Raw genomic sequence first — 17,045 nt, 5'->3', positions numbered from 1 at the left:
CTATGGCTGTTGCAGGTGACCGATGTCAGACAAACATAGATGATTGCAGTGGAGTATTATGTGGTAATGGTGTCTGTGTGGATGGTATAGACACATTCACATGCAACTGTAATGCAGGATTCACAGGTGAGGCTCACATGTACTGCTATCATAGCTGTGTTTCTGCCTGCATTCCATTCACAACATGTTATCCTTTCATTCTTACAGCCCCAATATTAATTTTTGGAAAAAGAACTAAGGTACTAGAATCGAGCCTGACAAATAGTGTGACCGGCCCACTTGGTTACACATTGCAATACCCTCTGCCAGTAAAGGCAGAAGTTGTGAGATAGAACATGCTTTGCTGCTTTGAAGCATTACAACAGGCTTCACCAATGACTCAGTGGACTATCATGTTTGCTCATCCTCTTGTTGCTGTACTTATTTACTTCTCTGTGGCTGTGTTTGCTCAGGTGCCAGCTGTCAGACCAACATTGATGATTGTGTTGGAGTGACATGCGGCAGTGGAGTTTGTGTGGATGGTGTGGATGGTTTTACGTGCAGCTGCAATCTTGGATTCACAGGTGTGTTTTAGAGAGCAGCAAGGTCATTCATTGTCTATCATCTGCTACTATGCTAAGAATGGGCGAATGCATCCTTTCTTTGGCCAGGACTTCAAATGATTAGGAAATATCAGTGTCCATAGCCTCCATGGCAAGTTGCTGGCTCTGTGCATAATGCACTCCTAGCCAAATATGTTTTGCCTAATGTAACCTAGTCATGTGTACGGCAGGCAATTTTGGTCCCATTTCCAGTTGATATCTACACTGTGATAGAGAGAGAGATAGAGAGGGGGGGGGGGGCATATAATTATGCATAGATGTGAGTAGAAAAAATGTGATAGCCACGCGATATTCCAGTTGCTCTACATGGAGTTTTGACAGAGATATCGTCAAAGATAGGCATACGTTTGCCGTCAAGTGACCCCACTGTAAATATTCATATGTTCGTTGTCGACTGTAGGCTCAAGTTGCCAGACAAATATCAACGACTGTAGTGGAATTTCCTGTGGAAACGGAGTGTGCCGTGATCTTATCGACCACTTTGTATGTCAGTGCAACTCTGGCTTCACTGGTAAGACATTTGTAAATAGAGTTCTCGGCATTCACAGCATCAGACATTATCGATCATTTTCACGAAACAAAAAAGTTTAGTTTTGACCTGAATCCGGTACCCTCCGCTTCTTAGTCACGGTCTTCTACCATCCTGATGTCAACTGCTATTAAATATTGCATGCAATGGCAGGCGCTTAGCTCGCATGGGGCACGAGGGGTACGTGCACCACCCTAAAAATTTCGACCTAGGTTCAGCATGCACGTTATGACCATGAAGACATGCACCAGGCATCCTACACATACATTGAATTCGGCCGTGCCCCCCCCCCCCCTCCCTCCCAGGGGGAGCAGCTACACCCGCGCAGTGTTGTGTAGAATACTAGGTATGCGTTTACGGCATGTCCCCATGGCTGCATATGTATCCATTCATCTTGAACTTGTGCTCTGAAAGTGCGATGTTGGACATAGCGCACGGAGAGAGAGAGAGAGAGAGAGAGAGAGAGAGAGAGAGAGAGAGAGAGAGAGAGAGAGAGAGAGAGAGAGAGAGAGAGAGAGAGAGAGAGAGAGAGAGAGAGAGAGAGAGAGAGAGAGAGAGAGAGAGAGAGAGAGGGAAAGAGAGAGAGAGAGTGGGAGAGAGAGAGTTACATGTTTGGTGTGCTTACCAACTGTTTCATCTCTCTGTGTGCTGTGGCCGTGCAGGTGACCGATGTCTGACAAACATAGATGATTGCAGTGGAGTATCATGTGGTAATGGTGTCTGTGTGGATGGTATAGACACATTCACATGCAACTGTAATGCAGGATTCACAGGTGAGACACACACCCTGTAGATATTATTGTGGCGCTAAGCGCAGACCATGTAAACACCAGGGTATTCCGCTGTTTTATAGCACCTGCATACTTAAAGATCTGCTAGAAAAGACCTTCAAAATTAGCATGACTCGTCTAGCTGGCTGCGCTAGGCAAGACCCTCTTGCATGAAGGCAACTATGTGGAGATAGAAAATGCTTTGCTGCATAGAAGCGTTACAACATGCTGCACCAATGACTCAGTAGAGTGCCCCGTTTGCTCATCCTCTTGTAACTGTACTTATTTACTGCTCTGTGTTTGTTCAGGTGCCAGCTGCCAGACCAACATTGATGATTGTGTTGGAGTGACATGCGGAAATGGAGTTTGTGTGGATGGTGTGGACGGTTTTACGTGCAGCTGTAATCTTGGATTCACAGGTATGTTGACAGCAAGATCAATGTCTATCATTTTGCTAAGAATATGAGAGTGGAACCTTCCTATGAGATAGGAAATATCAGTGTCGCTGGCTTCGTGGGTAATGCACTCCTAGTCACACATAACCTGGCTAATGTAACACAGTGTTGTGTACAGCAGGCTATCTTCGTCCCGTTCTAGTTGATCATATGGGATAGAAAGAGAGGGGGGGGGGCACATACATGTATCTAGATCTGAATAGCAAAATGTGATCAATGTTCAGGTTTCTCTACACGGATTTTGGCAGGGATATTGTCAAAGATAGGCATGTGTTTGCCGTCAAGTGACCCCACTGTGATTGTTCATGTGTTGTTGTCCACTGTAGGCTCAACTTGCCAGACAAATATCAACGACTGCAGTGGAATTTCCTGTGGAAATGGAGTGTGCCGTGATCTTATAGACCACTTTGTATGTCAGTGCAACTCTGGCTTCACTGGTAAGACATTTGTAAATAGAGTTCTCGGCATTCACAGCATCAGACAAGCTAGATTAATATTCCTTGCCTTAACAATACAGAATAACTCTCAGTCTGTGTTGCTAAAGGCATCTGACATTATCGATCATTTTCACGAAACGAATAAGTTTAGTTGAACCTACTACCCTCTGTTTCTTAGTCACAGTCTTCTACCATCCTGATATCAATTGCTATCTACTACCGCACCTTTGAATTTGATGTGTATGCAGTGGTGTGTGGAATACTGGATATACGTATGCTGTGTGTCTCCATAGTTGCACGTGTATCTATCCATCTTGAACTTGTGCCCGGAAAGTGTGATGTTGTGCATAACTGAGAGACGAACAGACAGACAAACAGACAGACAGACATACAGACAGACAGACAGACAGACAGACAGACAGACAGACAGAGTAACAGAGTGAGAAAGAGGGGAGGGGAGATAGGGAGAGAGAGAGAGTTTAAAAAATGTTTGATATGCTTACTGACTGCTGCATCTCACCGTATTCTATGGCTGCTGTAGGTGACCGATGTCAAACAAACATAGATGATTGCAGTGGAGTATCATGTGGTAATGGTGTCTGTGTGGATGGTATAGACACATTCACATGCAACTGTAATGCAGGATTCACAGGTAAGATCTACAGTCTGCAGATGTTAGCTGTGCTTCTACCTGCACATCATCTACATTGTACAACATAGTAATCATTTTTTTACAGCCCCCGATACAGCCTCCGATACAGCCCCCGATACAGCCCCCGATACAGCCCCCGATACAGCCCCCGATACAGCCCCCGATACAGCCCCCGATACAGCCCCCGATACAGCCCCCGATACAGCCCCCGATACAGCCCCCGATACAGCCCCCGATACAGCCCCCGATACAGCCTCCGATACAGCCCCCGATACAGCCCCCGATACAGCCTCCGATACAGCCCCCGATACAGCCCCCGATACAGCCCCCGATACAGCCCCCGATACAGCCCCCGATACAGCCCCCGATACAGCCCCCGATACAGCCCCCGATACAGCCCCCGATACAGCCCCCGATACAGCCTCCGATACAGCCCCCGATACAGCCCCCGATACAGCCCCCGATACAGCCCCCGATACAGCTCCCGATACAGCCCCCGATACAGCCCCCGATACAGCCCCCGATACAGCCCCCGATACAGCCCCCGATACAGCCCCCGATACAGCCCCCGATACAGCCCCCGATACAGCCCCCGATACAGCCCCCGATACAGCCCCCGATACAGCCCCCGATACAGCCCCCGATACAGCCCCCGATACAGCCCCCGATACAGCCCCCGATACAGCCCCCGATACAGCCCCCGATACAGCCCCCGATATTCTTTTCAGAATAAGAACTACTAGAAACAGGCCTTAGGGCGCGCTCACACTGCGACCAAAACCAGCGTCCATGCGGCCATGCGGCCAAGTTGCATGGCAACGGCATGAACTTGACCAAAACTTCGCGGCCACGTTTCAAATCGTGACCGCGACCTCCGGAGGGGGGTGCCACGACTTGGCGGCAACATGATCGTAGACGTGAAGCGTATTTGTGTACAACCTGGCCTGAAGTATGTTCAATTTCTCAAATTCCGGTGTGTTGATTCATGAAAATCGGCGGTTGTCGATGTCACCTGGACATTTGCACATTTTTAAAATTTTGTAGTTGTGGTCCTGCACGCACGCACCGCCATATATGCATTCTTTGCCCTTTTTGGACGATGTCGATTTTGTTTTTGTTTTTGTAGTTGCTTCGTTGTGATCGGGTCAGTGACCAATTTCTACAGTGTACTCGTTCAATACGATGGCAGCTTGGTCTGGCTTTTCGGTTTCGGAAATCATCTTTCTCTACTTTTCTGCGATGATGGAATGCCATACCTCAAGACATTTCAGTTACATATCACCGGAAAATACAGTTCTCATCTCGGCAACAGACGAAAGAAACCACTACCGGAATTTCCACTGCACTGGCACTTGCTCTGACCACGAGGTCAGGAAAGCGAAAGCGCTTGGATCATGGATGTCAGCGGCAGTCCCTCAAGAGTCCAAACCGACCTGATTGTATGAATTATTTTCGTCGACTTCAAGAATACGAGCCAGGAGCCACGAGGCACTTCCTCCAACATGCAACATGCGAAAAATTACATCCAAAACGGGCCACAACTTTATTAGGAAACGCACGGACTCTTTTGGATACGAACTGCAATTCGTAAAGTTTGTGTGACAACTTCACGTCTACGCGTGTACGAGGCCTAGTGTGAGCACGACTCCCACGTTTCTGCGTTTTGCTGATGCCTGGACGCGTGCTCATGGTCGCAGTGTGAGCGCGCCCTTAAAGATAGTGTGACCGGCTCACTGGGCTATGCCTTGTGAGACCCTCTGCCAGGAAGGCTGAAATATGGAGATAGAACATGCTCAATTGCATTGAAGCATAACAGTACTCAGCACCAGTGACTAAGTGGAGTGTTATGGTTTCTCCTCATCTCGGAGCTGTATGTATCCATTGCTCTGTGTCTTGTTTTGCTCAGGCGCCAGCTGTCAGACCAACATTGATGATTGTGTTGGAGTGACATGCGGCAATGGAGTTTGTGTGGATGGTGTGAACGGCTTTACGTGCAGCTGTAATCTTGGATTCACAGGTGTGTTGTTAGAGACCTGCAAGGTCTTTGTCTATTATCTGCTACTATGCCTGCTAGGAATGTGCGAATGATTTTTTTTGTTTGGAACAGGAAATATCAGGGTACCCAGCCTCAATGTGTAGGTGCTGGCTCTGTGGGTTGTGAACTCTTTGTCTAATGTAACCTGCTCAGCTTAATTAACAAGACCCTGAGTATCGAAGGCAATAGATGCGCGAAATCGCGCATCTATGAGCGACATCCACATAAACTGCTGGGACCATGGTTGTGTACTCGAATCTCATTCTGAGCACCCTTTTTTCTTCCTTTTTTCAGCCGTTTTTTTGCGAAAAGTCCTCGAGCTCGATTTTTTTGATCGATCGTTCTTCAAGGAAAGACGAGTGGACAATCGATCAACAGGGCCGAGGACGAATGCGTCTGGTTGGAGTTCTTGCGTGGCACAGGATGACCAGACACACATATAGATACATTGCAACGATCTAATCTGCACAGTGTTTCCTAATACCGCACGCACGACGGTAAGTACAATTCATGTGATTTCAAATTGTTTGTGATCTACAACGTCGCGAGCAGGACGGAAATACAGCAACAGCACGACAACCGTTATACCAGGCAGTAACCAACAGTCACCTCCGTCACATTCTCCAGATCAGAAGGCAAGTGAGGCAGTGAACATGAAGAAATAAAGTATGAAAGAATGAAAAGTGAATAATTCAAAAATCTCAGAAACGTTGAACGTAAAAAACACTGAGAACAAGAAAAGTGACTTACTTCGATGGCAAAAGACAAAGCGAATGTTCCTCGTATGGACCTGGCTCTTGCGGAATCAGCCACACTGTGGAACCATGTGTTTGATTCCACAAGGGATGGCTACCTGCTCCTCACCAACCAGCCTCCACGACGGTGGTAAAGTTGCCAAAAATACGAAAGTTGAACATTTTGTGCATGCATGCAATAGAAAATTTGTGCTGAGTATGTCGAGTGGCCATTCGCACAGGACAAAGCCGTTGCGCAAGCTGTGACCCTGAAATTTCGTCCATTGGTAGCGAGGGTAACCCTGAGCTGGAAAGTGTAAGGGATGGCATGCTACACTCCCCCGCATACGCTTGACAGCACGATTTGAGGCGTGGAGTAGTAATATACCAGTATCTTACTACCCCCTGATACCTGATGCATGGACGTCGTCATCTTCATCCCGCAGATCGAAAATGTACAGGTGTCGCGTGATTTCGCGCAATGTACTTTCCTGGTAACCCAAGTTGTATGCTTGTGGCATAGAAAGGGGGAAGGATAGGGAACTATATGCGTAATTACGAATGACAAAAATCGATTTCCATTCAGTGTTCAATGTACTCCACAAGGGTCAATGACAGGGATGGCTTTTAATGGATGACTGGATGGATGGATGGATGCATGCATCCAGGTTAAGTCGTTCCATTTTCTTCAACAAAAGATGTAGCTTCCCTTGGTCTTGCAGACCGTGTACGCTCCATGCCCCAAACTGACTGGCTTTTGAAATGGGGAGCACAGAGGCAGTGTAACGTGCAATAGCGCTCAAATGCCCGGAATGGGCAGAGCGTAGTATGCAACCGGTTGTCTGATGATTGGTTTTTGCCGTGAAACTCTGAGTAACAACAGAACAGCCCTATTTTTCTTCCTTTTGTGTACCTCTTGCGAAATGGGGAGCATAAATTTCCCTTAAGTGACCCCACTGTGATTGTTCATGTGTTCGTTGTCCACTGTAGGCTCAAGTTGCCAGACTAATATCAACGACTGTAGTGGAGTTTCCTGTGGAAATGGAGTGTGCCGTGATCTTATTGACAGCTTTGTATGTCAGTGCAGCTCAGGTTTCACTGGTAAGACATTTGTATATAGAACATTCGGTATTCACAACATAAAACAAGCTTGATAGATACCCTTTACTTAACAATGCTCGATAACTCCTCCCCTCCCCCCTCACACACACACACACACACACACACACACACACACACACACACACACACACACACACACACACACACACACACACACACACACACACACACACACACACACACAAACACAAGCACACACGCTTGCACAGATGCCGATACATGTTTGATGTGCCTGCTCACTGCTGCATCTCTCTGTGTTCTATGGCGGTTGCAGGTGACCGATGTCAGACAAACGTAGATGATTGCAGTGGAGTATCATGTGGTAATGGTGTCTGTGTGGATGGTGTAGACACATTCACATGCAACTGTAATGCAGGATACACAGGTGAGATGATTGGGATGGTGCATTTGCAGGCTAGTTTAGCGCAGTGCAGCATGAACTCAGTGCGATTATTATACAGAGTAGCGAATGTTTGGGTCTACTGAGCTCACACGCACACGGAAGGAGGGAGAACAAAGTGTTGCTTGCTAGCCCGGTCTAATGCTGTGCGATCCTCTGGTGAAGAGTACTATCAAACGTAAGGAAACTCTGCCCACTGAGGTATCAAACATTGTGTGGATAGAGGAAGAATTACTATTAATTTTTGAGCTCACCCTTACACAGTCAGGTGTCTGCATGGATACATACTGTGCCTATAGACTTTGCTTGTGGGCCTAACATGTTAGTCCTGGCATTCAGTTCCTACTTTGCTTGATAAGACAGTTTGGTGCTGTGCTTTGTCATTGTCAATGCTTCAGGCGCAAGTTGTCAGACGAATATTGATGAATGTGTTGGAGCAACGTGTGGCAGTGGCGTCTGTGTTGACGGCATCAACGGCTTCACATGCAATTGCAATTCCGGATTTACAGGTGAGCAACAAAAAAACTTTGAAATCTCGTCCTGAAGAAGATTGCTATTATTTCAAGTTACTACTATTACATGGAGACATAGTGAATGCAGGGTTGCTTGTTTCTAAGTACTGGTTGCACATAACCCACGCAGTGATCTGCAGGGTAGACTTAATCCACGCACACCTCAGCTACCGTGACCTTCCTGGATCCGATCCTGAACTAATAACAATGAGAGAGAAGGAGAAGGAACTACAGGTATTACCACACTATGAGCCAGGTCTTTTTCTGGTTGAAGTGGTGCATTGTCGTGAATTACAGCTTACGGTATACCCGATTGTTCGTTGTCTCAGCTAAACTTTAACCTTTAGCTCAAAAATATGAACTGGACATCCTGATGCTGGACTGTAATCAAACTGGGGACAGCTTCAACGTGTACTGGACATAGTGTCCAGGTCACTGCAGAGACCGTACTCTCCCCACAGATGGCTTTATGAGCGTGTCGTCTTCTACTTACCTGTCGCAGGTGACCGATGTCAGACCAACATAGATGATTGCAGTGGAGTGTCATGTGGTAATGGCGTCTGTGTGGATGGTATAGACACATTCACATGCAACTGTAATGCAGGATACACAGGTAAGAGTTCACAACACCCGACCAGTACTGAATAAGTGTGTGCGGCAGGCTATGACTATTCTTTTATTCTCATTTTCGCTCACACAGCAATGGTTCAGTACAAGGGGTAGTGGTCTACCAGAGCAATCTCACTCATGATACACATCTAGATTGTGCGTAATTGATCCCAGGCTTCATGAAATTTCACTGCCAGAAATAGAGTACTCCTGCATGTCTGTTTGTCTGCTTCTGTGACCTATTTGACCTATTTGACCTCTGTGACCTCGCTGTGACCTTTGTGACCTCTGTGACCTCTGTGACAGGCTCGCAATGCCAGACCAGCCAGAGCACTTGCCTGACCCAGCCATGCCTCAACGGAGGCACGTGCACAGATGACATTACCGGCCGTATGTGTACCTGTGCGGCTGGATGGACAGGCACAGACTGTCAGACACAGGTAAGATGCAGAGCACTTCCCTTGTCTCACTCTCAAATATCACACCCGCATCAAGTAAACTTGGAATTCAATGATGGTAAAAAAAAGGAGAAGGACAAAACGTTACGAGTTATGACCAACTGTCCACCAACGTAACCAGATCATAATATTATGCAGTCAGCGAGTGCGACAAATGGCACAAAACTGACTACTGTCCTTTTCCTTTTTGACCATTATTATAAATTGGTCCACCATCCGAATTCAATGATGATATTGAATACCGTACTGGCAATATATGTTGCCGCGTAACGCGTAACGCAGGGGGGTGCGGCGTAACGCGCGACCAGGCTAGTGCGACAAATTTTCGTTGAGTTCGTAACGCGCGTCCGGCGGGGTGCGGCGATCTTTTCATTGCAGTTTGCACTGCAAAAAAAGGCTGAAAACTGTGAAAGCACGTGTACCGCGTGGTGAAAAGTAGTTTTTGGAGGAAGCGCTCTTCCCCTATGTCACTTTCCTTTTGACGATCTTTTTGTGAACAGATCACTCTGATAGTCAAAATATACAGTCTTCTATTGATATCGTTGTCGCCCTTTGCCGTCGGGTTTGGAACAGTTGGATAGCAACTGAATTTCTGTGCCTTCAATGTGGATGAAAAGAAAAAAATGATGCGGCAAAAGCAAAAACATGATGCGGCAATAGCAAAAAAAGTGATGCGGCAATAGCAAAAAAAGGACTGCGGCAATAAAGAAACCTGTGTAACGGCTCCTGTGCGACTTTGCGTGTAACGCCCTGCGTGCGGCAAACATGTGCCAATGTAACGCTTCATGGCCTCACTGCGGCAACATATATTGCCAGTACGGTACTATGCGTGTATACGTGTTTCGTGTAATTTGCCTTCAATTTGTCTGTTCCTCAAGTTTTTGATGAAGCCCAATAAAAAGGAAAAAAAAGTTTCTGCTCGGGTTCGAACCGAGGACCTTGTGCGTGTGAAGCACACGTGATAACCGCTACACTACAGAAACATGTGATGTTTAGAAGAAGAGCAATCGTACTAAGCCCGTGAAGCTCAGAGAGTGCAAGTTCCGCATTGTGTTTAAGTACTGCGCGTGCGTGTGATTCCAAATGTGATCAAGCCAGTGCACACCTGGAAACAGTGTCACTGTATTTTTCTGGAGTAAAAGCCGCACCAGACTATAAGCTGCACCCAGATTTTTGTCACAAAATTGAGACATCTACCCTATTTCCCACCGTTAATTTGACCATCGTAGTGTAAAAGCCGCACAGACCTTTTTGGGGTGAATTACTGGTGTCTTACTGGTACGGCTTTTGCTCCGGAAAATACGGTTATCATCAAGGGCTTCAAGTTCATTCTGTTGCTGGTCACATATGGAGCGATAAGTGCATTTGCTTCAACCAGTGTAACGCTATGTCTCCTTTCGGTGTGTTGACCTTGTATATGTATGTCCCCTTCCTGTACATTGGTGTGTAGATGAACGAGTGCATGTCAACACCATGCCAGCACTCAAGTACGTGTCATGACACCCTGAACGGCTATACGTGCTCATGTACACCTGGGTACACAGGTGTGCAGTGCCAGAGCAATGTGGACGAGTGTAGCAGCGATCCGTGCACGGGCAACAACTCCACCTGCATGGACATGATCAACGGCTTCATGTGCCTCTGTGAGCCAGGGTGAGTTCACCTCCATCACATCCTGACGGGAGTCGTAATATTATTATGTACACGGAACAGCAGTGGAACAAGGCTAGTTCGTTGCAACTGAGTTGCATGCTCATACATCAGTGCAATCATGAGGCAACATTGTCGTACTGTACTGAGCACTCAAAAGCCGTATACATGATTGTATTGCCTATCACCGCATTGTCACGTCGGACGATGAGTCATAATATTACAACTGCGTGGATCCATCACAAGAGTGTCGCGTAATGTTGTTGCTCGTAATAATATGACAACGCACATGTATATATTGAATGTGTGCAACACTGTACAACCTTCACGATAGAAGGACACGGTCGTGTAGTAATCCTACCTTATAGCAGTATTGTTGATTTCTGTTATGCATGTCTTGTTTTTTTCCTGCGCAGAGTAACTGGAAGCCGCTGTGAATCATCCAGCACGGCCTGTGACAGCATTCCTTGTCTGAACGACGCCGTGTGCGAGGCCAACGCCACGACCGGCGAGTACAAGTGCTACTGCGTGCCTGGCTTCAGTGGTCTGCAGTGCGGCCTAAACGTACGTGAATGCCTGGCAGTACCGTGCGCCAACGGAGCACGCTGCATCGACCTGCTAGACGACTTTGCTTGTGACTGCAGCGGGACTGGGTTTGAGGGACGCAACTGCTCGGTGGACATCGACGAGTGCCAGCGGGGAAGTCCCTGTCGGAACGGCGCCACCTGCAGCAACACCCATGGTTCCTATCAGTGCGCCTGTGTGCCAGGTTTCACCGGCCAGGACTGCGACGTGGATGTCGATGATTGTCTCGGCGATCCGTGTCAGAACCACGCCACATGTACGGACACCGGTCGTCAATCGTTCAGCTGCAGTTGTCGTGCCGGCTTCACAGGGACGGTGTGCGAAACGAACATTGACGATTGTGAACAGCACACATGTCAGCACGGTGCGACGTGTGTTGATGGCGTTGCCCTGTTCACGTGTCAGTGCGCTAGCGGATACACCGGTACGCGATGTGAGACGAATATCGACGATTGTTCTCCGCAGCCGTGTAGCAACGGCGCTACTTGCACGGACCTGGTCAATGACTACAATTGCACGTGTGCACCGGGATGGCATGGTCGCGATTGCGACCTGGACAGGAACGAGTGTGCCAGTATGCCGTGTAGTAATAACGCAACCTGCCAGGATATTGTAAATGGCTATGTGTGTACGTGCCCGGCCGGTTATACGGGGTCGATGTGTCAGACTAATATAGACGAGTGTGCGTCCGCTCCGTGTCATGCCGCGTACGGGACGTGCGTCGATCACATCGACGGATTCCACTGTGACTGCGTGGCGGGCCGGACTGGTCGGCTGTGTGACGTTGACATCATCGAGTGTCGCAGTGACTCCTGCGCTAACCGGGGAACATGCACAGACGTGGTGAATGGCTTCACGTGCAACTGTGCAGCCGGATTCACCGGAGTGCAGTGCCAGACGGATGTCGATGACTGCGCTCGTGCACCAGACCAATGCAACAACGGCACGTGCGTGGACCTCGTTGACGACTTTCGCTGCGATTGCCTGCAGGGCTTCACCGGCGCTGTGTGCGACACTGATATCCTGGAGTGTGTGTCCATGCCATGCCAGCAGGGTAGCTGCGTGGAGGGCATCAACGGCTACCAGTGCGCTTGCAACCCTGGTTACACTGGCATTCTGTGTGGTGTGGAGATTGACGAATGCGTCGGCGTGGACTGCAACAACGGCAACTGCACCGACCTGGTGGCCGGATTCCGCTGCGTGTGCGAATCCGGCTTCACCGGCAGCCGCTGTCAGATTGAAATCGATGAGTGTGCGAGCCAGCCATGCCAGAACAACGGCACGTGTATCGACATGACTGATGACTACTTGTGTACGTGTGCGATGGGAACCACAGGTGACCGCTGTGAAATTGAGATCGACGAGTGTGCCAGCCAGCCGTGCGTGAACGGCATATGCCTGGACAGACGCAATGCATTTGAGTGTAGATGTACGCCGGGCTACACGAATGCCAGATGTTCGGAGAACGTAGATGAATGTCTGAGCACCCCGTGCCAAAACGGTGGGACGTGTTTGGACGGCATTAACAAGTTTAATTGCACCTGTGTACGCGGCTATCAGGGAACTCGGTGTGAGCAAAATATCAATGAATGCTTGCAGCAGCCATCTCTGTGTCTGAACGGTGCTACATGCCACGATACAAACGGCTCCTACGTGTGCGCGTGTGGCGACGGATTCACCGGGCAACACTGCACCACGGACATACAGGAGTGTGACTCCAGTCCCTGCAGCCCTAACGGTCAGTGTTCCGAGCCCACGCCTGGTCACTATAATTGCACGTGTGATCAAGGATGGGCCGGAGACCAGTGCCAACTGAACACGGATGAGTGCAGGTCGTCGCCATGCCTGAACAATGGTACGTGCACAGACCTCACCAACGCCTTCAGCTGTGCCTGCGTGAGTGGATTCACCGGACCGAGATGCGGTGTTGATGTCGACGAATGCTTGTCCAATCCCTGCGTGAACGGCACGTGTCACGATCGGCCGGGCTACTACGAATGTCTGTGCGTGCCGGGTTTCTTCGGTGATCAATGCCAGACGGATCGCAACGAATGTGCAAGCTCACCATGCACTGCGGGTAATGGCCGCTGCCATGACGTTGTCAATGGTTACCTGTGCCAGTGTGATCCAGGGTTCACGGGCGGCCTCTGTGAGACAAATATCAACGAGTGTAGCAGTGATCCGTGTATGTTTGGTGGCACATGTGTGGACGGTCGAAACCAGCACCAATGTCAGTGTGCGAACGGATATACTGGCGCGCGTTGTGAGGTCAACATTGACGATTGTGTCGGCCATAATTGTGTGAATGGTCTTTGCATAGACGGTGTGGCTTCGTTTACCTGCCATTGTGATACTGGTTTTAATGGCTCTACGTGTGCGGAGGATATCGACGATTGTGCGGTGGACGACACTCTCAGCGGTCCATGTCTCCAAGGCAACTGCACGGATCTCGTCAACGACTTTTTTTGCACGTGCTTTCCAGGATTCACCGGCCGAGACTGTGATGTCAATATTGACGAGTGCTCGTCACAGCCCTGCACCAATGGAGCATCGTGCAGAGATCTGGTGGATGCGTTTGCTTGCGACTGTTCCGCTGGCTTCACTGGACGCCTGTGTGAGACCAATATCGACGATTGTGCCATCGCCAGCGCCGGCCTGTTGCAGGGAGTATGCGGGCAGCAGGGCACCTGTGTAGACCTGGTCGGTGCTCATCGATGTGTCTGTGATGCTGGCTACACTGGAGATAGGTGTCAGACGGAGATCAACGAATGCGCCAGTGCTCCGTGCATTAACAACGGCACTTGTACCGACGAGATTGCGCGGTTCCGTTGCACATGCCCGGCAGGATTCACGGGAGAGCGTTGTATGACAAACATTGATGAATGCCAGTCCAATCCGTGTGTGAACGGTATCTGCCGCGACCGCGTCAACGGCTTCATGTGCTTCTGCATTCCCGGCTATCAGGGTTCGCGCTGCGATTTGGAGGTGCGGGAGTGCCTCTCCGATCCGTGCCTGAACGGAGCGACGTGCGTGGACGAGCTCAACCAGTACCGCTGTCAGTGTGCGCCCGGCTACAGTGGGCAAGTGTGTCAGATTGACATTGACGACTGTCTGTCTAACCCGTGCCTGAACAACGCCACATGCGCCAACCTACCCGGCCGGTTCGAGTGCACGTGTCCGGTCGGTTTCACGGGCCCTCAGTGCGAATTTGAGATCAACTACTGCCAGCCGCATCCGTGCAATACTGGCTTGTGCATCCACAATCGTGTAGGCTACCAGTGCTACTGTCCAGCCGGTGTTCTGGGCACAACGTGCAATGAAGACTTTGACGAGTGTCGCTACTACTCCCCGTGTGCACCAACGTCAACCTGCATTAACCTGCAGAACGACTATGCGTGCAACTGCTCGGCTGGCTTCACTGGGCTCACGTGTAGCGAGAACATTGACGAATGTTTGTCTCAACCGTGCGGCATGAACGGTTCGTGTATTGATGGTGTCAACGGCTACACCTGCACGTGTATTCCGGGCTTGACTGGACCACGCTGTGACGAGGATATCGACGGCTGCATCGACCACGCCTGCATGAACGGTGCCACGTGCCGCGATCGAATGGTGGGTTTCGATTGCGCGTGCCTCGCGGATTTCACGGGCAGGCTGTGCGAGACGCAGATCGACGATTGCGTGCCGTTTCCGTGTCGTAACAATGCCACGTGTGTTGACGGCGTGCGCTCGGCGTCCTGCCTGTGCCAGATGGGCTTCATGGGAGCCGATTGCGGTGTGGGAATTAATGAGTGTGCGTCACAGCCATGTGTAAACGGATCCTGCATGGACATGCACAATGCATTCCGCTGCCAGTGTGACGCGGGTTACACTGGCATGATGTGTGCGCAAGAGCTTAACGAATGCATGTCCTCGCCCTGTGTCAACGGCGGCACGTGTATTGATCTGGTTGCCGACTACCAGTGCACGTGTCCGAGTCACTCTACTGGACGTGACTGCCAAGTCGACGTACTCGAGTGCGCATCTAATCCGTGCGGTCCGGGCAGCTCTTGCCTCGAAGGCAGAGGGCAGTTCAGCTGCGTGTGTCCGCCAGGGCTGACCGGCTTGCTCTGCGATCAGGTTGTCATTGCTTGCACTAATAATCCCTGTGTGCGAGGTACCTGTCAGGAGCTGGGTCTGGGCGTGTTCAACTGCTCATGCCCAACCGGCTACACAGGCATGCTCTGTGAAGAGGACGTGAATGAGTGCAACGCTTCGCCATGCACCACGGGCTCTACATGCACCAACCTCCCTGGCTCCTTTGCGTGTAACTGCTCCTCAGATCGTGCCGGTCAGTTCTGCCAGGTGAACACCACGCTTTGCCCATACAGACCCTGCGTCTCTGGATTCTGTACTGAGTCATTTCGGTTTGGAGACCAGTTTGACAGCCAGGGATTTCATGTCCAGCCACGGTATGGCATGTGTGTCTGTCCACTGGGCCGGACTGGTGCGTTCTGCGAACACGACATTGATTTCTGCTCCATGCAGGCAAACGGTTCTTCTCTATCAAGCAGCCCATGCCTGAACGGAGCCACGTGCCAGGACGGCGCCGCCATGTATACGTGCCTGTGTCCCCCCGGTTTCACCGGCTTCAACTGTGAACAGAATGTGGACGAGTGCCAGAGTTCACCGTGCTCTAACGACTCTGCCGCATGCGTGGACGGTATCAACGGGTTCAGCTGTGCGTGCAACCCAGGTTTCACTGGCCGACTGTGTGAGACGGATATTAACGAATGTGACAGTGTGGCGTGCCAAAACGCCGCAACGTGCACTGATCTGATCCACGACTATCGGTGCGAGTGTGTTCCTGGATATACCAGCCGTCATTGCGAAACCAATATTGATGAGTGTTTGAGCATGCCGTGTGCATCGAACGGTACATGCGTTGATCGTGTCAACGCCTTCGAGTGCGTCTGTAGTGCCGGTGTCACAGGAGTGTTGTGTGACGTGTCGGTCGATGATTGCGCCTCACAGCCGTGTGTGAATGGAGCATGCCATGACGGTCACAACATGTACACGTGCGTCTGTACACCCGGCTATACTGGACAACAATGCGAGACGGAGCTGCTGGAATGCGCCAGCAATCCCTGTAACAACGGCTCGTGTGTGGATCTGATCAACACGTTCCTGTGCAACTGCCATGCTGGGTTCACCGGCCGTACCTGCCAGATCAACATCAACGAATGCGATGACTCGCCGTGCAACAGTACCGGCTCGAGCAGCTGCACGGATACCGCGGGAAGCTTCCTGTGCAACTGTTTGCCTGGGTACACCGGGCAACTATGCGGGAGTGATGTTGATGAGTGCGCCCAGGTACCTCACCCATGTCTGAACGGCGGACATTGTAGGAACACGGTGTTCCCGTATACTTGCTTCTGTGCCCCGGGCTACAACGGTCGGAACTGTGAGGTGATGATTGACCCGTGCATGAGTAGTCCCTGCATGTCCGGTACTTG

At 50.1% G+C, this 17,045-nt stretch overlaps 1 protein-coding gene and 1 non-coding gene across 3 annotated transcripts in view; one reads left to right on the top strand and one right to left on the bottom strand.

The window, feature by feature from the left end:
• The window catches only part of LOC135822717 (protein eyes shut homolog), a 52,668-nt gene that overhangs the window by 22,157 nt on the left and 13,466 nt on the right, over positions 1-17,045 (top strand). For both annotated transcript variants that reach the window (XM_065335542.1, XM_065335540.1), the window contains 15 exons: positions 16-126; positions 453-563; positions 1,003-1,113; positions 1,794-1,904; positions 2,210-2,320; positions 2,683-2,793; positions 3,335-3,445; positions 5,352-5,462; positions 7,205-7,315; positions 7,611-7,721; positions 8,135-8,245; positions 8,751-8,861; positions 9,164-9,297; positions 10,766-10,968; positions 11,382-17,045. The exon at positions 11,382-17,045 is cut by the window's right edge and continues 566 nt beyond it. In XM_065335542.1, the coding sequence (XP_065191614.1) occupies positions 16-126; positions 453-563; positions 1,003-1,113; positions 1,794-1,904; positions 2,210-2,320; positions 2,683-2,793; positions 3,335-3,445; positions 5,352-5,462; positions 7,205-7,315; positions 7,611-7,721; positions 8,135-8,245; positions 8,751-8,861; positions 9,164-9,297; positions 10,766-10,968; positions 11,382-17,045 (7,333 nt within the window). The remainder of the gene's footprint in view (positions 1-15; positions 127-452; positions 564-1,002; positions 1,114-1,793; positions 1,905-2,209; positions 2,321-2,682; positions 2,794-3,334; positions 3,446-5,351; positions 5,463-7,204; positions 7,316-7,610; positions 7,722-8,134; positions 8,246-8,750; positions 8,862-9,163; positions 9,298-10,765; positions 10,969-11,381) is intronic.
• Positions 10,226-10,298, bottom strand: Trnav-cac (transfer RNA valine (anticodon CAC)). Its single transcript has one exon. It is a non-coding gene; the product is annotated as a tRNA-Val (tRNA).

This window comes from Sycon ciliatum, chromosome 8 (genome assembly GCF_964019385.1).
Source record: "Sycon ciliatum chromosome 8, ocSycCili1.1, whole genome shotgun sequence".
Classification (NCBI taxonomy): domain Eukaryota; kingdom Metazoa; phylum Porifera; class Calcarea; order Leucosolenida; family Sycettidae; genus Sycon; species Sycon ciliatum.
This window is presented reverse-complemented; position numbering and strand designations above follow the sequence as displayed.